This window comes from Bombina bombina, chromosome 3 (genome assembly GCF_027579735.1).
Source record: "Bombina bombina isolate aBomBom1 chromosome 3, aBomBom1.pri, whole genome shotgun sequence".
Taxonomy (NCBI): Eukaryota; Metazoa; Chordata; class Amphibia; order Anura; family Bombinatoridae; genus Bombina; species Bombina bombina.
Genome location: NC_069501.1, coordinates 303,587,005 through 303,609,842, shown reverse-complemented (window position 1 = coordinate 303,609,842; position 22,838 = coordinate 303,587,005). Strand labels below are relative to the sequence as shown.

Genomic DNA, 22,838 nt, shown 5'->3' with positions numbered 1-22,838 from the left:
CTCCAAGAGTGATATCCAAGATCATCATGGAACATTCGTTTGTGTTTCTGATAGCACCATCATGGCCTCACAGGTTCTGGTATGCAGACCTTGTCCGGATGTTCAGTTGTCAACTTTGGCCGCTTCCTTTAAGTCCAGACCTTCTGTCTCAAGGACAGTTTTTCCATCAGGATCTCAAATCATTGAATTTGAGGGTATGGAAATTGAACGCTTACTGCTTAGTCATAGAGGTTTCTCTGACTCAGTAATTGATACTATGTTACAGGCTCGTAAATCTGTTTCTAGGAAGATTTATTATCGCATTTGGAAGACTTATATTTCATGGTGTTCTTCTCATAAATTCTCCTGACATTCTTTTAGAATTCCTAGAATTTTACAGTTTCTTCAGGATGGTTTGGATAAAGGTTTGTCTGCAAGTTCCTTTAAAGGACAAATCTCTGATCTTTCTGTTTTATTTCACAGAAAGATTGATAAGCTTCCTGATATTCACTGTTTTGTTCAGGCTTTGGTCCGTATCAAGCATGTTATGAAATCAATCTCTCCTCCTTGGAGTCTTAATTTGGTTTTGAAGACTTTACAGGCTCCTCCTTTTGAGCCTATGCATTCTTTGGATATTAAAATACTTTCCTGGAAAGTGTTGTTCATTTTGGCTATCTCTTCTGCTAGAAGAGTTTCTGAATTATCTGCTCTTTCTTTTGAGTCACCTTTTCTGATTTTTCATCAAGATAAGGCATTTTTGCGGACTACATTTTTAGCTAAAGTTGTGAATTCTAACAACATTAATAGGGAAATTGTTGTCCCTTCTTTGTGTCCTAATCCTAAGAATTCTTTGGAGAGATCCTTACATTCTCTGGATGTTGTAAGAGCTTTTAAATATTATGTTGAAGCTAATAAAGATTTCAGGAAGACTTCTAGTCTATTTCTTCTTTTCCAGTTCTAGACATCTTGGTTGAAGCCTTTGATTCATAAGGCTTATTTGGAGTTGTGTCAGGCCCCACCTCAGAGAATCACAGCTCATTCTACTAGATCAGTCTCCACTTCGTGGGCTTTTAAGAATGAAGCTTCAGTTGATCAGATTAGCAAAGCAGCGACTTGGTCTTCTTTGCATACATTTACTAAATTCTACCGTTTTTTATGTATTTTCCTCTTCAGAAGCAGTTTTTGGTAGAAAAGGTCTTCAGGCAGGTGTTTCAGTTTGATTCCTCTGCTTTTGTTTTAAGTTTTTTTCTTTTCAATTATGAGAAAAGCGTATTTTCTTTCATGTAATTAGCAAGAGTCCATGAGCTAGTGATGTATGGGATATACATTCCTACCAGGAGGGGCAAAGTTTCCCAAACCTCAAAATGCCTATAAATACACCCCTCACCACACCCACAAATCAGTTTTACAAACTTTGCCTCCTATGGAGGTGGTGAAGTAAGTTTGTGCTAGATTCTACGTTGATATGTGCTCTGCAGCAGGTTGGAGCCCGGTTTTCCTCTCAGCGTGCAGTGAATGTCAGAGGGATGTGAGGAGAGTATTGCCTATTTGAATTCAATGATCTCCTTCTACGGGGTCTATTTCATAGGTTCTCTGTTATCGGTCGTAGAGATTCATCTCTTACCTCCCTTTTCAGATCGACGATATACTCTTATATATACCATTACCTCTACTGATTTTCGTTTCAGTACTGGTTTGGCTTTCTACAACTTGTAGATGAGTGTCCTGGGGTAAGTAAGTCTTATTTTCTGTGACACTCTAAGCTATGGTTGGGCACTTTTTTATAAAGTTCTAAATATATGTGTTCAAACATTTATTTGCCTTGACTCAGGATGTTCAACGTTCCTTATTTCAGACAGTCAGTTTCATATTTGGGATAATGCATATGAATAAATCAATTTTTTCTTACCTTAAAATTTGACTTTTTTCCCTGTGGGCTGTTAGGCTCACGGGGGCTGAAAATGCTTCATTTTATTGCGTCATTCTTGGCGCTGACTTTTTTGGCGCAAAAAAATTTTCTGTTTCCGGCGTCATACGTGTCGCCGGAAGTTGCGTCATTTTTGACGTTTTTTTTCGCCAAAAGTGTCGGCGTTCCGGATGTGGCGTCATTTTTGGCGCCAAAAGCATTTAGGCGCCAAATAATGTGGGCGTCTTTTTTGTCTCCACATTATTTAAGTCTCATTATTTATTGCTTCTGGTTGCTAGAAGCTTGTTCACTGGCATTTTTTCCCATTCCTGAAACTGTCATTTAAGGAATTTGATCAATTTTGCTTTATATGTTGTTTTTTCTATTACATATTGCAAGATGTCCCACGTTAACACTGAGTCAGAAGATACTTCTGGAAAATCGCTGCCTGGTGCTGGATCTACCAAAGCTAAGTGTATCTGCTGTAAACTTATGGTATCTGTTCCTCCAGCTGTTGTTTGTACTGATTGTCATGACAAACTTGTTAATGCAGATAATATTTCCTTTAGTACTGTTACATTACCTGTTGCTGTTCCGTCAACATCTAATGCTCAGAGTGTTCCTGATAACATAAGAGATTTTGTTTCTAAATCGATTAAGAAGGCTATGTCTGTTATTCCTCCTTCTAGTAAACGTAAAACGTCTTTTAAAACTTCTCATTTTTCAGATGAATTTTTAAATGAACATCATCATTCTGATTCTGATAATGGTTCTTCTGGTTCAGAGGATTCTGTCTCAGAGGTTGATGCTGATAAATCTTCATATTTATTTAAAATGGAATTTATTCGTTCTTTACTTAAAGAAGTCCTAATTGCATTAGAAATAGAGGATTCTAGTCCTCTTGATACTAAATCTAAACGTTTAGATAAGGTTTTTAAATCTCCTGTAGTTATTCCAGAAGTTTTTCCTGTCCCTGATGCTATTTCTGAAGTAATTTCCAGGGAATGGAATAATTTGGGTAATTAATTTACTCCTTCTAAACGTTTTAAGCAATTATATCCTGTGCCATCTGACAGATTAGAGTTTTGGGACAAAATCCCTAAGGTTGATGGGGCTATCTCTACTCTTGCTAAGCGTACTACTATTCCTATGGCAGATGGTACTTCCTTTAAGGATCCTTTAGATAGGAAAATTGAATCCTTTCTAAGAAAAGCTTACTTGTGTTCAGGTAATCTTCTTAGACCTGCTATATCTTTAGCGGATGTTGCTGCAGTTTCAACTTTTTGGTTAGAAGCTTTAGCGCAACAAGTAACAGATCAAAATTCTCATAGCATTATTAATCTTCTTCAACATGCTAATAATTTTATTTGTGATGCCATCTTTGATATCATTAGAGTTGATGTCAGGTATATGTCTCTAGCTATTTTAGCTAGAAGAGCTTTATGGCTTAAAACTTGGAATGCTGATATGTCTTCTAAGTCTACTCTGCTTTCCCTTTCTTTCCAGGGTAATAAATTATTTGGTTCTCAGTTGGATTCTATTATCTCAACTGTTACTGGAGGGAAAGGAACTTTTTTACCACAGGATTAAAAATCTAAAGGTAAATTTAGGTCTAATAATCGTTTTCGTTCCTTTCGTCACAACAAGGAACAAAAGCCTGATCCTTCATCCTCAGGAGCGGTATCAGTTTGGAAACCATCTCCAGTCTGGAATAAATCCAAGCCTTTTAGAAAACCAAAGCCAGCTCCTAAGTCCACATGAAGGTGCGGCCCTCATTCCAGCTCAGCTGGTAGGGGGCAGATTACGTTTTTTCAAAGAAATTTGGATCAATTCCGTTCACAATCTTTGGATTCAGAACATTGTTTCAGAAGGGTACAGAATTGGCTTCAAGATAAGGCCTCCTGCAAAGAGATTTTTTCTTTCCCGTGTCCCAGTAAACCCAGCGAAGGCTCAAGCATTTCTGAATTGTGTTTCAGATCTAGAGTTGGCTGGAGTAATTATGCCAGTTCCAGTTCTGGAACAGGGGCTGGGGTTTTATTCAAATCTCTTCATTGTACCAAAGAAGGAGAATTCCTTCAGACCAGTTCTGGATCTAAAAATATTGAATCGTTATGTAAGGATACCAACATTCAAAATGGTAACTGTAAGGACTATCCTGCCTTTTGTTCAGCAAGGGCATTATATGTCTACAATAGATTTACAGGATGCATATCTGCATATTCCGATTCATCCAGATCACTATCAGTTTCTGAGATTCTCTTTCCTAGACAAGCATTACCAGTTTGTGGCTCTACCGTTTGGCCTAGCAACAGCTCCAAGAATTTTTACAAAGGTTCTCGGTGCCCTTCTGTCTGTAATCAGAGAACAGGGTATTGTGGTATTTCCTTATTTGGACGATATCTTGGTACTTGCTCATTCTTCACATTTAGCAGAATCTCATACGAATCGACTTGTGTTATTTCTTCAAGATCATGGTTGGAGGATCAATTTACCAAAAAGTTAATTGATTCCTCAGACAAGGGTAACCTTTTTAGGTTTCGAGATAGATTCAGTGTCCATGACTCTGTCTTTGACAGACAAGAGACGTCTAAAATTGATATCAGCTTGTCGAAACCTTCAGTCACAATCATTCCCTTCGGTAGCCTTATGCATGGAAATTCTAGGTCTTATGACTGCTGCATCGGACGCGATCCCCTTTGCTCGTTTTCACATGCGACCTCTTCAGCTCTGTATGCTGAACCAGTGGTGCAGGGATTACACAAAGATATCTCAATTAATATCTTTAAAACCGATTGTACGACACTCTCTGACGTGGTGGACAGATCACCATCGTTTAGTTCAGGGGGCTTCTTTTGTTCTTCTGACCTGGACTGTAATTTCAACAGATGCAAGTCTTACAGGTTGGGGAGCTGTGTGGGGGTCTCTGACAGCACAAGGGGTTTGGGAATCTCAGGAGGTGAGATTACCGATCAATATTTTGGAACTCCGTGCAATTTTCAGAGCTCTTCAGTCATGGCCTCTTCTAAAGAGAGTATCGTTCATTTGTTTTCAGACAGACAATATCACAACTGTGGCATACATCAATCATCAAGGAGGGACTCACAGTCCTCTGGCTATGAAAGAAGTATCTCGAATTCTGGTATGGGCGGAATCCAGCTCCTGTCTAGTTTCTGCGGTTCATATCCCAGGTATAGACAATTGGGAAGCGGATTATCTCAGTCGCCAAACGTTACATCCGGGCGAATGGTCTCTTCACCCAGAGGTATTTCTTCAGATAGTTCAAATGTGGGGACTTCCAGAAAAAGATCTGATGGCCTCTCATCTAAACAAGAAACTTCCCAGGTATCTGTCCAGATCCAGGGATCCTCAAGCGGAAGCAGTGGATGCATTGTTACTTCCTTGGAAGTATCATCCTGCTTATATCTTTCCGCCTCTAGTTCTTCTTCCAAGAGTAATCTCCAAGATTCAGAAGGAATGCTCGTTTGTTCTGCTGGTAGCTCCAGCATGGCCTCACAGGTTTTGGTATGCGGATCTTGTCCGGATGGCCTCTTGCCATCCGTGGACTCTTCCGTTAAGACCAGACCTTCTGTCGCAAGGTCCTTTTTTTCCATCAGGATCTCAAATCCTTAAATTTAAAGGTGTGGAGATTGAACGATTGATTCTTAGTCAAAGAGGTTTCTCTGACTCGGTGATTAATACTATGTTACAGGCTCGTAAATCCGTATCTAGGGAGATATATTATAGAGTCTGGAATACTTATATTTCTTGGTGTCTTTCTCATCATTTTTCCTGGCATTCTTTTAGAATTCCGAGAATTTTACAGTTTCTTCAGGATGGTTTGGATAAAGGTTTGTCTGCAAGTTCCTTGAAAGGACAAATCTCTGCTCTTTCTGTTCTTTTTCACAGAAAGATTGCTAATCTTCCTGATATTCATTGTTTTGTACAAGCTTTGGTTCGTATAAAACCTGTCATTAAGTCAATTTCTCCTCCTTGGAGTTTGAATTTGGTTCTGGTGGCTCTTCAAGCTCCTCCGTTTGAACCTATGCATTCATTGGACATTAAATTACTTTCTTGGAAAGTTTTGTTCCTTTTGGCCATCTCTTCTGCCAGAAGAGTTTCTGAATTATCTGCTCTTTCTTGTGAGTCTCCTTTTCTGATTTTTCACCAGGATAAGGTGGTGTTGCGAACTTCTTTTAAATTTTTACCTAAGGTTGTGAATTCTAACAACATTAGTAGAGAAATTGTGGTTCCTTCATTATGTCCTAATCCTAAGAATTCTAAGGAGAAATCATTGCATTCTTTGGATGTAGTTAGAGCTTTGAAATATTATGTTGAAGCTACTAAGAATTTCAGAAAGACTTCTAGTCTATTTGTTATCTTTTCCGGTTCTAGGAAAGGTCAGAAGGCCTCTGCCATTTCTTTGGCATCTTGGTTGAAATCTTTAATTCATCATGCTTATGTCGAGTCGGGTAAAACTCCGCCTCAAAGGATTACAGCTCATTCTACTAGGTCAGTTTCTACTTCCTGGGCGTTTAGGAATGAAGCTTCGGTTGATCAGATTTGCAAAGCAGCAACTTGGTCTTCTTTGCATACTTTTACTAAATTCTACCATTTTGATGTGTTTTCTTCTTCTGAAGCTGTTTTTGGTAGAAAAGTACTTCAGGCAGCTGTTTCAGTTTGAATCTTCTGCTTATATTTTCATTTTTTTTCTTTATAAGATTTAAACTTTATTTTTGGGTGAGGATTTTTTTCAGCGGAATTGGCTGTCTTTATTTTATCCCTCCCTCTCTAGTGACTCTTGCGTGGAAGATCCACATCTTGGGTAGTCATTATCCCATACGTCACTAGCTCATGGATTCTTGCTAATTACATGAAAGAAAACATAATTTATGTAAGAACTTACCTGGTAAATTCATTTCTTTCATATTAGCAAGAGTCCATGAGGCCCACCCTTTTTTGTGGTGGTTATGATTTTTTTGTATAAAGCACAATTATTCCAATTCCTTATATTTATGCTTCGCACTTTTTTCTTATCACCCCAATTCTTGGCTATTCGTTAAACTGATTTGTGGGTGTGGTGAGGGGTGTATTTATAGGCATTTTGAGGTTTGGGAAACTTTGCCCCTCCTGGTAGTAATGTATATCCTATACGTCACTAGCTCATGGACTCTTGCTAATATGAAAGAAATGAATTTACCAGGTAAGTTCTTACATAAATTATGTTTTTTTGGTTGTAGATTACATTTTTTTCAAAGGAAAATGGCTGTTTTTATTTTATCCCTCATTTTCTAGTGACTCTTCTGCAGTATTACTATCCCATACATCACTAGCTCATGGACTATTGCCAATTACTTGAAAGAAAACATAATTTAAGAACTTACCTGATAAATTAATTTCTTTCACCCTTTTTTGGTGGTTATGTTTTTTGTATAAAGCACAATTATATTTCCAGTTCCTTTTTTGATGCTTTTTACTCCTTTTTCTAATCACCCCACTACTTGGCTATTCGTTAAACTGAATTGTGGGTGTGGTGAATGGTGTATTTATAGGCATTTTGAGGTTTGGGGAAACTTTGCCCCTCCTGGTAGGATTGTATATCCCATACGTCACTAGCTCATGGACTCTTGCCAATATGAAAGAAATGAATTTATCAGGTAAGTTCTTACATAAATTATGTTTTTCAATCTCCCCCGTCTCGTCCAACTGGGGAGATTGACAGCTCCTGCCCTTGCGTGATTGGCTGTTTGTGGGCAGGGGGCGGGATTGCACGTGAGCTGCTCTTGTGTAGTGTTAAATTCCGGCAGCGGATTGCTGTTCGCCAGAGGAGAGCTGGGGCATATATATATGCCCCTGTCCACCTTTGCTTAAAAAATCGAGCCCATAGTGTTGCTATCAAATCTATATAAAGTTTATATATATATATTTATATATATATATATATATACAACACATAGAAACACCCAGCACTCACCAGCTAGCTCACAGCTAAGATAAAATCCCAACTGGAAAGGTTAGTCACCGCATCTGGCCAAATGGGAAAGCTCAGGCACCACGTCAAGGTCCTTTCCATTGCCTGAGTCCCTAACACAGGCACACCATCATGCAAGCTCACAGAGCCAAACAAACTGAGAACAAAGAAGGGGTGCACAGGTGGCTGTAATCACCCATAAAAAATACAAAACATGGAAGGGAACTGCACTCCAAGACCGGATCAGGTACACATCCTGTGACTCAGCAACATCCAGCCCTGGGTGCTAAATAGCACTCCAAAAAAGCTGTGATGTCACCAGAGCCACAGGCAGTTAACCCCAGTCCGGAATGGGTGCAAGAAACAAGGGAGATTACAAATAAAAAGTAATACAACACATAGAAACACCCAGCACTCACCAGCTAGCTCACAGCTAAGATAGATTTTATGGGTGATTACAGCCACCTGTGCACCCCTTCTTTGTTCTCAGTTTGTTTGGCTCTGTGAGCTTGCATGATGGTGTGCCTGTGTTAGGGACTCAGGCAATGGAAAGGACCTTGACGTGGTGCCTGAGCTTTCCCATTTGGCCAGATGCGGTGACTAACCTTTCCAGTTGGGATTTTATCTTAGCTGTGAGCTAGCTGGTGAGTGCTGGGTGTTTCTATGTGTTGTATTACTTTTTATTTGTAATCTCCCTTGTTTCTTGCACCCATTCCGGACTGGGGTTAACTGCCTGTGGCTCTGGTGACATCACAGCTTTTTTGGAGTGCTATTTAGCACCCAGGGCTGGATGTTGCTGAGTCACAGGATGTGTACCTGATCCGGTCTTGGAGTGCAGTTCCCTTCCATGTTTTGTATTTTTTATGGGTGATTACAGCCACCTGTGCACCCCTTCTTTGTTATCAGTTTGTTTGGCTCTGTGAGCTTGCATGATGGTGTGCCTGTGTTAGGGACTCAGGCAATGGAAAGGACCTTGACGTGGTGCCTGAGCTTTCCCATTTGGCCAGATGCGGTGACTAACCTTTCCAGTTGGGATTTTATCTTAGCTGTGAGCTAGCTGGTGAGTGCTGGGTGTTTCTATGTGTTGTATTACTTTTTATTTGTAATCTCCCTTGTTTCTTGCACCCATTCCGGACTGGGGTTAACTGCCTGTGGCTCTGGTGACATCACAGCTTTTTTGGAGTGCTATTTAGCACCCAGGGCTGGATGTTGCTGAGTCACAGGATGTGTACCTGATCCGGTCTTGGAGTGCAGTTCCCTTCCATGTTTTGTATTTTTTATGGGTGATTACAGCCACCTGTGCACCCCTTCTTTGTTCTCAGTTTGTTTGGCTCTGTGAGCTTGCATGATGGTGTGCCTGTGTTAGGGACTCAGGCAATGGAAAGGACCTTGACGTGGTGCCTGAGCTTTCCCATTTGGCCAGATGCGGTGACTAACCTTTCCAGTTGGGATTTTATCTTAGCTGTGAGCTAGCTGGTGAGTGCTGGGTGTTTCTATGTGTTGTATTACTTTTTATTTGTAATCTCCCTTGTTTCTTGCACCCATTCCGGACTGGGGTTAACTGCCTGTGGCTCTGGTGACATCACAGCTTTTTTGGAGTGCTAGCACCCAGGGCTGGATGTTGCTGAGTCACAGGATGTGTACCTGATCCGGTCTTGGAGTGCAGTTCCCTTCCATGTTTTATATATATATATATATATATATATATATATATATATATGTATTATTATATATGTAATATTTTTTACTCTAGTGTAGGAAAATGAAGAAATATTTCCGTTAATACATTTTTATTTCTGTTACTGTAGTTTAGAGTTATTTTATATATACAGTATGTATGTGTGTGTGTGTTATATATACACTATGTATGTGTGTGTGTGTGTTATATATACAGTATGTGAGTGTGAGTGTGTGTGTGTTATATGTGCATACATGCATACACTGTACTTATTGCAAGTCCCAGTATGTTTGGAATCAAGCAGTGCACAGTAAAGATAAAAAAGGGGAAGCCTGATCAAAATGCACATAATTTCCAACTTTTGGATCCATATGCAAAGTACTTAAAGGAACGTTTGAATATAAAAATTACAGCCCTAAATAGTTAGCGCATGTAATATTTATATTACTAATTCTAGCTTACTATATCTTAACCCCTATAAAGAGGGTTACTTTGTAGCCGCAAGCATTAATGCTCTCAAGCAGGGATAATTTCCCTTTATTTATTTTTTATCTTAATAACATCTTTATTTATTTGTATTTTCTTAGGGGCGATATGGCTGCTGTCGATTTCTCAGAGATGGTTATAAAACCCCCCGAGAGGTATATGCAAATGTCAATGTATACTTATACAATTAGGATTTATAAATGTATCGTGTATACGATTGCTGACTGACGTTCTTAATTTATTTTATGTTGTTTTTATTTTATTTGATATTTAAAAGGATATAAATAAATTTAAATGTACATGTGTGCATTTCAATTTGAATTATAATTATCTCTGCATTATACTTCCATTAGCAAAAATGCTTCTAGTAAAAGTTATTACTATTTTTCAGCAGCATACGCACATATCCTGTTAAGTCTAATGCACCATTCCTGCTGAGCAAGCTGGCAGTGGTAGGTATTGCTTCTGAAGACAAACAACTGCTGACTCTCTGAGAAGGCATGGTATTTGAATGCTTGTGCACAAGCCTTCACAGGATATGTTTGTATTCCGCAGAAAAATAGTCATAGCTTTAACTAGACACATTTTTGCTAATAGAAGTATATTGCAAAAATATTTATATCAAACGTACCCATGAATATTTCATTTTTGGCATTTCTATCGCTTCAAACATTATAATCAGGATCATAGTATAATATAGGTAAAAATCCAAACCATACAACATGCTGATTACCTAAGCATTGATAAAAAGAATTTTGGGGAAAATCATTATTTACCATGAATTTCATTCTCAGGATCCATCAAGGCTGCACTATGATTCAACAGAACTCAAACTGTTTGAGAATATAGAATGTGAGTGGCCTATATTCTGGACATACATGGTAATAGATGGAGTTTTTACTGGCAATCACACTCAGGTAAATATATATATAATGTGTGTCTGTGTGTGTGTATACAGATATATAATATATACTGTTTTTGTTTTGCTTGCAAAATAATTTTAAGTAAAAATGTTCTTAAGTTTTTATATTTTACACACTGTCTTTTGAATCATGAAATATTTTTTATTTTATCTCCCATTAAACAAAAACGGAAAGGATCAGTAAATACAGTAAATTTGCATAATCAACAAATGCATGGTGAAAAGACAATGCAATAGCACTTAGTCTGAACTACAAATTAATAGTAGATTTTTTTTTGGACAAGCTATGTCTATTTCCACTCCCCTGGCAACATGTAACAGTCATCAGCCAATTACAAATGCATATACGTATAGTCTGTGAATTCTTGCACATGCTCAGTAGCTGGTGACTCAAAAAGTGTAAATATAAAAGACTGCACATTTTTTAATGGAAGTAAATTGGAAAGTTGTTTAACATTTCATGCCCTATCTGAATCATGAAAGTTTAATTTTGACTTGAGTGTCACTTTAATGCACAGAATAACTATTTTATTACTAATACTGCTGCCTTAAAGTGATGGTAAACTTGACATTCCAGCTAATAACCATTATAACTTTTTCAATATAACTTTTATTATTATTTTTTTTTTCAAAAATAAAGTTAAAACTTATTCATACTCACTATTAGTTTGTTCACCCGTCCGCCCTTTGCTAATCGGCTTTTTTCATTTTATGGCATTTTATACAGTAAGCCAATTAGAATGCTTGCCGTGCGGCACTACATGGGGAAAAAAAATAATATTTGCACAGCTGCTCATGCGCTTTGATTCATGCAGGACTAACAGTCTCTGTTCACGTGCATGGTTCACGCATGCGCAATCTGCAGCAAACAGAATTCTATGCTTTTCTCATTGCTATATGAGAATCGCTCCATAAACCCCAGACTGTGGAAAGACCGCAGCGAAAGATACATAATTTAAAATTACATTTATGCAACTTATCGTTATTCTTTACACCGTACAAATAATCTAAATAATAATATAAAGCGACGATTCACAACTTTTAGTCATAATTAAAAATCACTAGTTAAAGGGACAGTCAATCCAAAATTTCAAATAGGTAATTTCTATAAACTTGCTAACGATTATTATTTTGAACTATAGCCCAATTTAGTAGCCTAAAGTGTTTCTAAGTATTAGAACTTACTTTTGTTTTGTGTGGCTGTTTAAAATGTCCGTCTGCCCCCTCCCATATTTCGTCACCAGTATCTTTATTGTGCAGCTCTAACAGCTAACTCCCGTGTTTTGCGCATACGCAATGCCCAGATTAATTATTTTTTTTTTTTTTTATTTGAATCAACAATATTATATGTTATTATGTTATGTAAATGGAACATATATCAACATCTATGATGTAATGTGTAATACTTTTCCAACAAGAAAGTTGATTTAAAAAAAAAAAAAAAGTAAATTGGAAAGTTGTTTAAAATCACATGCCCTATCTGAATCATGAAACTAGACTGTCTCTTTAACTAATTTAGACCCTCACACTGTTAAAGGTACAGTCTACTCCAGAATTATTGTTTAAAAAGATAGATAACCCTTTTATTACCCATATCCAGTTTTGCATAACCGATACAGTTATATTAATATACTTTTTACCTCTGTAATTACCTTGTAGCTAAGCCTCTGCAGACTGACCCCTTATCTTAGTACTATTTACAGACTTGCATGATGCATCTTAGCCAATCAGTGCTGACGCATTCGTAACTCCACAGGATTGAGTGTTATCTATATGACACACATTAACTAGCATTGTCTAGCTGTAAAAATCTAATAGAATGCACTTAGATAAAGGCAGCCTGCAGAGAGTTTTAAAGTTTAAGGGTAAGGAAATTCAAAATTAAACCTGCATGATTCAGATAGAGCATGTAATTTTAAGACTCTTTTCAGTTCACTTCTATTTTCAAATGTGCTTTGTTCTCTTAGTATCCCTTGTTGAAAAAGAATACGGACATATCCTAGTGGAAGCTAGCTGCTGATTGGTGCCTGCACACATTTGTTTCTTGTAATTGGCTAACTAGATGTGTTCAGCTAGCTGCCAGTGTTTTTTTAGCAAAGGACAACAATAGAATGAAGCTAATCTTATAATAGAAGTCAATTGGAAAGTTGATTAAAATTGTATGTTATATCCCAATCATGAAAGAAAATGTTAAAGTTTGCTGTCCCTTTAATAAAGTATATTAATATAACAAATGTTGGTTGTGTAAATCTGGGGGATGGGTAGTAAAGGCGTTATTTATCTTTTTAAACAATAATCATTTTGGAGTAGACTGTCCCTTTATATAATTAAGTCACTGCTGCTTGCATAAAACTATATGTTTAACTCATGAAAAGGGTTAAACACATAGTTAAAGTACATTCCAGAGCATCAATGCATTACTAGAACCTAGCTCCCAGTGGTGCATTGCTGCATGTGAGCCTACCTATGTATGTTTTTTTTAACTTGTTTTAAAATTGTATGTTCTATCTGAAAGTTTAATGTATTAGACTGCTATAGAAAACAAAAACCAGCTGGACTGTAGGTGAAAGAGGAATGTCTGACCCTTGTGATTTCTTTCATAAAGGTGGTGAGATTCCATGGTCCATTACTCCTGGGAATTATACTCTTGGCAACTAGGAGGAGGCAAATATCCCCCAAAAAACTCCCACCTTACTGGAAACCAGTCTTTTCTTTGCCTTCGCAGGAGGAAGTTGAAGAAGGAAGGTGCTCCAGGTGTTTATGAGAAGGGTTCTCAGACGGATTTGAAGCCCAGTCTTCCTCTCAGAGAGCTACAGTCTGGACAGAGGGATATTTTTGGAGTTTGTTTAGTGTCAGAGGAACACCCTAGCGGAGTCAGTTGCAGGCCTGCCACAGGTGTTGCAGGGACCGGTCCCTAGCCTTTTCCTGTCAGTTAAACGTTTTACTAAATATATATATATTTATATAAATCCTCTGCTGTCACGTGTACAGCACTGGATTAGTTATCTATTGTAAGCAGTTTTTTATGCTTATGGTAAGCCTAGTAGTATGGTTGCCTATCAGGTAAGTGTAGGGCTTGTTGTTGGCACCTGCTTAGCATATAGGCTGTTAGTAGGTACTCACTTATGGGTATATCATAGCCTGGGTACAATTATGTCATGCATTTTAGGAATGGGTTTATAAGTTCCTTTTTGTGTGTGGCTGTTGTTTCACGCATCAGCTTAATACGTGAGTAATTTTTTTATGCCTTTACACGATTACGCACTTAATATTTTTGCGCGTTTATGACGTTTACTTGCCGGGTTTTTTAGTGTGCTTAGTTTTTTTGAACTCTTAGCATTATGGGCATGTCTTTGTGATCGGCTCTTTGTCAGGTTAGTGCTCATCCCATGCACTATGGATTATTTTTGCTCCTGAAGCCTGCTTTAGCCTCTGGTGAGGGGGTAAGATGTTGTATTGTTTTAAAAGATAGATAATCCCTTTATTACCTATTCCCCAGTTTTGTGTAATCAACACAGTTATATTAATGTATGTTTTACCTCTGTGATTACCTTGTATCTAAGCCTCTGCAGACTGCCTCCTTATTTCAGTTATTTTGACATACATGCATTTTAACCAATCTGTGCTGACTCATAAATAACTCCATGGGAGTGAGCACAATGTTATCTATATGTCACACATAAACTAGCGCTGTCTAGCTTTGAAAAACTGTCAAAATGCACTGAGATATGTGGTGGCCTTCAAGGGCTTAGAAATTAGGCTTTGAACGTACCTAGATTGAGCTTTCAACAAAGAATACCAAAAGAACAAAGCAAATTTGATGATAAAGGTAATTTGAAAATTTGTTTAAAATTAAAATTGCATGCCGTATCTGAATCATGAAAGTTTAATTTTGAATAGACTATCCCTTTAATGTAATTTTTAAATCATTTTCTATATCTTGATTGTTTTCATTACTTGCCTGTTTATTCTATTATTCATTATGAAGCATACTGATTCTGTCCCCATTTTGTTAATATTTGTACTTTAAAAGCTAGATCCTCTGAAAACTTTCCTACTAATATCTATTGCAAGCTGGTTGATATAACCCCCCCGCTCAGCTTTGCAAATCATGTAAGGATCCTCTTATACATTCTGATCCGTCTAATGTTGCTCTTGCTTCTAAAAGTAACTGTCCTCCCCCTGTTTGCAGTATACGGGGGAGTTCTTCAGATTTTGCTCCAGGATTAAAAGATTTTATATGCTCTACTCTATCTGAGATGTTGGCTGCCATGTCCCCTCCAAATAAGCATAAAAAGGTGGTTTCTGATAATCCCTCTACTAGCTTTTCTGATTTTTAGTAATTCTAAGTCTGTTAAGCTGAACATTCCATTAAGTTATGCTAATAAAATACTGTTATGTTCTATGTTTATTGATTTTTTTTTTTTAAATGTTCTCATAATATATTCTATCTTACATTTATAAATTGAATGTTCTGGATCAAAAGTTCAGTTATTCATGCTAGTCAGCACAGGACTTTTGAAGAAAATAAATGGACTTTCCTCATCCATGAGGTAGCAATTTCAGGAACTACAGAATGGGTAGTTTATTCTATATAATTTGTTTCTTTTTCCATTGTATGAAGCTTTAACAAGATATTTGTAATATCAGTGATTATTACTCAGGATTGTTTAGGTGGTTCCTTACCTGGAGAATATCTTGGTACAGGCTCCATGTTTACATTTAGCAATATCTCACACCAACAGAATTTTGTTGTTTTTTAAGAGCATGGTTGGAAAGTCAATTTTTCCAAAAAGCTCTTTGTCCCCTCAATCCAGGATTCCTTTTCTGGTATGATAATTGATTTAGTTTCCATGAGACTTTCCTTGACAGAACAGAGAAGACTGAAGTTACTCTCAGCTTGTGTAAATTTACGGTCAGTTCCTTCTCCTTCTGTAGCTCTGGAAGTTTAATGTCTGATGATAGCAGCCTCAGATGCTATTCCTTCTGCTCAGTTTCACATGAGACCTCTTCAGCTTTGTATGATTTGTCAGTGGTGCACACTCAGTTGACTCAAACGATTCTCTTGGATGCCAATACAAGACAATCCCTTTCTTGGTTGATCAATCATTGTGCCATTGTTCTGGGGGCATCTATTGTCTGTTCAAATTGGGCTGTGATCTCAACAGATGGAATTCCCTAAAGTTGGGATGCAATCTGGATATTTCAGAGAGCACAAGGAGTTTGTTTACTTCAGGAGGCGAACTTGCCGATAAATATTCTGGAACTCTGTGATATTTTCAGGGCCCTTCTTCAGTTTTGGCCTCTCCTGGAAAAGGAGACTTATGTTTGTTTCCAGTCAGACAATGTCACTGCAGTGGCTTACATAAATCATCAGGGGAAACTCGCTGTTCCCTGGTGATGTGGGAGGTTTCCCAATTTATGACTTGGGCAATTCCTGTACAATATTTGCAGTTTATATTCCAGGGATGAGAAATTGGGAAGCAGACTTTCTCAGTCGTCAATCCCTTCACCCAGGGGAATGGTCTCTTCATCTGGAAGTTTTTAGCCAGATTGTAGATCTATGAGGTCTTCCAAAAGTGGATCTGATGGCTTCTTGTTTGAACAAAAACTCCCCATATATTTTGCGAGGACCAGGAATCCTCAGGCGGAATTTGTGGATGCTCTTTTAGCTCCTTGGTTGTTTCGTCTGGCTTACCACCTCTTGTTCTGTTACCAAGGGTGATAACCAGGATCAAGCAGGAGATATCATCAATCCTGATTGCTCCAGCTTGGCCTCGCTGGACTTGGTTTGCAGATCTGGTACAGATGTCCAATTGTCCTCTGTGGCCACTTGCTCTGCGTCATGACCTTCTGACTCAAGGTCCATTCTTTCACCAGGATCCAAAATCTCTAAACTTGATGGCTTGGAGATTGAACGCTTAGTTTTAAGACAGAGGGGGTTTTCTGTTTCTGTCATTGAACTTTTGGTTCAGGTCTGTAAACTTGGGAGAAGAGAGGTTTATCACAAGGTTTGGAAGTCTTTTAGAACTTCCAGAATTCTTTAATTTCTTTAGGATGATTTGGATAAAGATTTTTCCGATAGTTTTTTTAAAGAGACAGATGTCTGCTCTTTTTGTCTTGTTTCACAAGAAGATTGCAAATTTCGAGATATCCAGAATTTTGTCCAGGGTTTAGTCAGGAATAAGCCTGTAATTAAACCAGTTTATCCTTCATGGTATGTTAATTTGGTTTTAAGAATTATGCAGTTTCCTCCTTTTGAACCTATGCATGATTTGGATATCCAGCATTTGTCTTGAAAGGTTTTGTTTCTTTTGGCTATTTCTTCTGCTAGAAGTCTTTCTAAGTTGTCTGCTCTTTGTTGTGAGCATCCTTATCTTGTGTTTCATCAGGATAAGTCAGTTTTGAAAACTAAGTTTGACTTTTTTTTCTGTTAACATCAATCGTGAGATTGTTGTGCCCTCTTTTTGTCATAATCTGAAGAATTCCAAGGAGAAACTGCTCCATAATCTGGATGTGGTCAAAGCTTTTAAGTGCTATATGCATGCTACTTAAGATTTTAGACAGTCTTTTAGCTTGTTTGTAATTTTTCTGTTTCTAGAAAGAGTCAAAAAGCTACTGCAATTTCATTAGCCTCTTGGTTGAAGCTTTTGATTCATAAAGCTTACTTGGAGGTGGGCCAGTCTACTCCTAAACAAATTGCTGCTCATTCTGTCAGATCAGTTGCTACTTCTTGGGCCTGTAAGAATGAGGCCTCTGTTTTATCAAATTTGCAAGGCAACAACTTCCTTACATACCTTTTCTAAATTCTACCATTTTTATATTTTTGCTTCTTCTGGTAGGAAAGTCCTTCAGGCGGCTGTTTCTTGTCGTTATTATTTTGTATTCATAATTTTTCTGCATTTGGAAAAAACAAACAAACTAGTCATCCAATGTTTTTGGAATAGTATAAGTCTGGTCCATTTCCTAGGAGTGATGGATTGTGGACTCTCACCATTTTTATGAAAGAAAATATAATTTATGCTTACCAGATAAGTTCATTTCTTTCATGGTGTTAAGAGTTCACGAGTCCCCACCCAATTATTTCTATTGTTTTTTTTCTGGCGGCAATTTGAGTATGCCCTTCCTTTGTTTCATGATCCTTGTTGTTGCTCTTATTTTCTTTTCTTACCACTGTCTTTTCTGGCTTGGCTATACATCAGACTAGTTTCCAGTGAGTTGGGAGGTGTTTCAAGGGCTCTTGGAGTTTTGAGATCTTTGCCTCCTTTTAGCGGCGAGGTGTATAATGTCCAGGAGTAATGAATTGTGGACTCACCACCATGAAAGAAATAAATTAATCAGGTGAGCATAATGTATATTTTTCTCCAGTTGCAGGAGTACAGAGAGGCCTTGGAAGGTGTAGTTATCAGAGGAAAGAATGGGATTCACCTTGTGCCAGAACTCTATGCTGTTCCACACGACAAGGTAGGTTTAATACAGAGCTAATTTATTTTGGATGATTTTTATTTATTTATTTTTATGAAAGCCATTAATCAATAGTTTCCATTACGTACAGCATAAGATAAAACAGAATGGAGGGGCGCCTCATGTGTGGTATCATCTATTAATTAACAACGAGTCACAGAACTATTGCCAAATGGGTATTCACAAATTTGGAGAGCACACTTATGTGCTGGTAGGGGCGGGCTGCAGAATTAGAAAGGTGTGACAGCTCACCCACTTGAAGGCGCTCTTGGCGTAAGATGGTGGTGCTATAAGGGAGAAAAGAAATACGGGCACCACATGTGCAGACTATTACTGGAGGGTACTCACATATTCCCAGAGCACACCAATGTGCTTGTAGAAGCAGGCTGCAGATTGGTAGAGGTGTGGCAGCTCATCCAAACTCTAGGTATTTTGATATTTGTATGATAATGTGTTCCCTCAGGTGCTGGGCTGGTCTCTCATAGGTGAACAATGGCAGATGGTGGGTAGAAATGAATCCACTCAAAGGATAAAAGATATATCCAAATTTATTTAAAAAAGCATAAAAGTTTAAAAACAGCACAATGATTGCTGATGAGAGTGGATAACAGGGTGTCCAATAATCACCCAATCATGCAACGCGTTTCACGGTTCACAGACCGTTTCATCAGGCATAAAAAATCATAATTACGTACAGCATTCCTGGCTACAGTATTTTTTTTTTTTTTCTTTGTTTTTTTTTTGTTTGTTTGTTTTGCCTTTTCAATTAAAATGGATCTTGATTTTTTGCTAAAATGTATTGAAGAGGATTGATGACATTTTATTGAAAAGGGTTGTGTGCCTACACTCTCCCAATTAAATGGACTGTAAACATATTTTAATTACAAGACATTTCTGTTGCGTTACTATAGAGTAACATATAAGACAAGTTTTTATGTTTTTAAAACAAGTTAAAGGGACATTATATACACAAAACAATATGGTCTATTTAAATAAAGAATTCAAAGAAGATAAAGTTTGCAATTGACATGTATTAGCAATTTTGCTGCTAAAGCTATTAAAAATTATGATAAAGTTTGCAATCCTCTCAGTGCTTAAGAATACGTACGTAATAGCCACTAGCTTCAGAGCAAGGCTTTTTCCTACACTCTCTATCTAGTGTCCTTACAGCCAGCCCCCATAGTGGAGCTGTCTGTGTAATTGATAATACATTTCAATCCCCTCACTTCGCACTCAGCTGTTTCTCCCTGACTGTTACACTGGGCACGGATCTCACTCCCCCTCTGTCCTCCCGGTAGCATTCTGTAGACACAAGCTGAATATTTAATTCACAGCTCTGTGAAATATGATCCTGCTGAAATCATTTGTGAAGTATTCAGAATGCCATATTGAGGATAGAGGGGGAGGGAGATCCGACGGTGCACAGTTGTAAGTTGTAAGTTATCACGCACTCTTCCCATACACATGGAGCGAGAGGTCTGCAGCCTGAATAAGGCATTAGTCAGCGTGTGTGTGTTAACCCTTTCATGGGCAGAAATACTTGTAGCCTTTTGTGGCATGTATACATGTAGGACAGTGAGGCTGATCTCACTACATCTGGCAGCTCCTGCTAACATTATAAGCATAGGGGTGACGGTGGCAGTTTTCCCTTTAATCACACACGTGTGTCCGCCCTCTGCTCTATACCTACTGCATCATACAGAAGCAAACGCATAAATGTACAGATATTAACGGATCAGACAGGCAGTGGTAGGTATAGAGCAGAGGGAGGACACATGTATGTGATTAAAGGGAAAGCTACCATCGTCACCCCTGACAATTCTTACTGCTATTATTTTTCATGAGCAAAACTCCACCCACATATTCCGTAATTTGGAGGAGCCAATCTGGGCTTTAATCAACAGACAACAAGGCTAATCACTGTCATAAAGTTAGTATAGAATCAGTGGAGGCTCCTTTATAGGAGCACAGGCGCACGTGAACCCTCCTGAGAGAAAAAAAATAACCAAAACAAAACCTTTTTGGCTGAATAAATATAATTTTCCCAATACCTCCCTATTGGAAAAATGATATTTATTCAGCCAAAAAGGTTCCAGTCCAGTTTTCTAAAAAAATAAATAAATTGCAGTTTTTACTTATATCTATCTTTTTTTTAATCTATATCTTATATCTATCGCACTGCACGTGCAATAGATAGATGTATATGCTTCAAGCCCTTTGCACTTATTTCTAAGTGCTTTCAGCGCCGCCCCAACCCAGCCCCTAAACTTCTTAATCGCACAGCTTTTGCTGTGTGAGTGAGAGCCATGTGAGATTACATGATGACGGCATGCGGGAGGAGGAGTCTCATCAACGGAAACCAAGCAATGTAGGGATTATTAAAAAATAAAAAAGCTTGTGTTATTTAGAACCGTCTCGGTCTGCAGGGAAACTCCTAGGAAAGATCAGCAGGTGAGTGCTTAGTCATTGTGCCAGCAGAGTGGTCGGTTAGTGCTAGCGGCAGCTCTGTGACTGAGCAGCAGAGCATTACCGCGCTCTCCTGTGCTTATAAGTCTTGTTGTCAAGGAAATGCAGCACACTGATACCCTTTGGTAGTACCACGGTGCATCTGCTGCTTGGCTCCACAAAATACCTTGACGAACAATAATTACGGTATATACTTTTGAATTTGTTTTTAAAATCTTTTTTACTGTTAATGCTAATCAAATGTATGTGGAAACTCTGTTCTGGATTCAAACTGCGTTCAAAAGCACTTTAGTTTTGGTTTTCTAAATAAACAATGTTTGGCTAAATTACCTAAAGAGTTATGTAATGTCTTTAACAAAGATTATTATTTTTAGGGAACCACACATTTTTCTTGGCTTTGCCTCATAGGCATTCACTAGTCAAGACAAATTACTCCTATCCCCAGCATATCTTATATTTCAAAGGAGACCTTCCTCAGCCACATTTTTTGTTCTCTTCCCCTATGGACAAGTTCTCTTTTTAATTCTAATTTGTTGTCTTGGTTTATTAAATATACATTTTTAAGTCTATAATCTTTAGAGCATGTCTCCCTTTCCTGCTTCATGCAGTGTATTGCATTTATTTAGCATTGCAGTGATATAACTCTTATGTGGGTTTTTAAACTGATAAAAGCTTGCATAAACCTCAAAACTGCATAAACTTAAAAGTAGAATAACAAAACAATATATTATGGTAACCTAGTATGTATGTGTATAAATGTGTGAGCGTGTGTGTATGTGCGGGGAGGGGGTTATGTGTGTGACTGAGGCAGAATAGCAGCTCTGTATTGTTATGTGTGCGTGTAAATATGTGTCTATGAATATGTATGTGTGTGTGTAAATGTGTGTATGAATATGTATGTATGTATGTAACCATGGTAAGCGGAGCTCTGTTAACGGGGAGAAAAGTGTCCCCCTTTGGCCATTTCAAATGTTGGGAGGTATGTTCCAGGCATATTTGTTCTGCCCAAAAGTAATCTAGCAGTTGATGTTTTGATGCCAACACTTAACAGTGGCCTCAAAAAAAGCAAGTTTGTGGATAAAACAAATGTAATGTTATGTGTTAAAGGAAACAATCCGGACATCATTTACTCCTTATATCACAAGGCATGCTGTCCATACAGATTACTTCTATAAGTCCTGACAGTCTAGTGAGAGGAAAGGCAGAACTGTGAACCCCCATTTGAATAATTCATGAGCCGCCACTATATAGAATGCATTGTTTTTCCACTTAAAAAACTAATTTTGGGTGATTTATCATCTTGGAGGTCCAAATAAGCTGGGCAGAATCGGCACAATAACTATGAATATATTTCCTAAATTTCTATATTTATTACAAACATTACCTATCCCCACCACAATCTATATATACCCTAATATATATATATATATATCTCATCACCATGAACAATTATTAATTATTTTATAAGGGATAAAAACATCCTAGAAATAATTTAAAAAAAAACTTAATACCTCCCAAAAAATCTAGGGGGTTTATTTAGGGGTACAGGCATGCTATTTCCTTCAATAAAATATGGGTAGGTATAGAACATAATATCACACAAGTTAGACATTTGGGGTCTCAATGCCGTTTTACCCCAACACAAACAGGTTTAAGATTAAATGGGAATAAAATAATTTAAGAGACCTTTTAAATGTGGGACAAATTAATGGTTATTTACCCTTTTCTAACTTGCAAACCATGTTGCATTGTATACTTTATACATAATCATAGGAATCTCCCTATTTATCTCATTAGAATTTACTTCTATTATCAATTTTTCTCTTGGTATCGTTTGTTGAAAATCAGGGACATAAGCTTAGGTGCCGGCCCATTTCTGGAGCACTAAATGGCAGCAGTTTTGCAAGAATGTTATCCATTTGCAAGAGCACTAGATGACAGCACTATTTCCTGTCATGTAGTGCTCCAG

At 37.8% G+C, this 22,838-nt stretch overlaps 1 protein-coding gene across 1 annotated transcript in view; it reads left to right on the top strand.

Moving 5' to 3' along the window:
- PHKA2 (phosphorylase kinase regulatory subunit alpha 2) overlaps window positions 1-22,838 on the top strand; it is a 292,026-nt gene that overhangs the window by 123,641 nt on the left and 145,547 nt on the right. Inside the window, 3 exon segments of the mRNA XM_053706381.1 lie at window positions 10,119-10,172; window positions 10,812-10,934; window positions 18,308-18,407. Coding sequence (XP_053562356.1) covers window positions 10,119-10,172; window positions 10,812-10,934; window positions 18,308-18,407 — 277 coding nt within the window.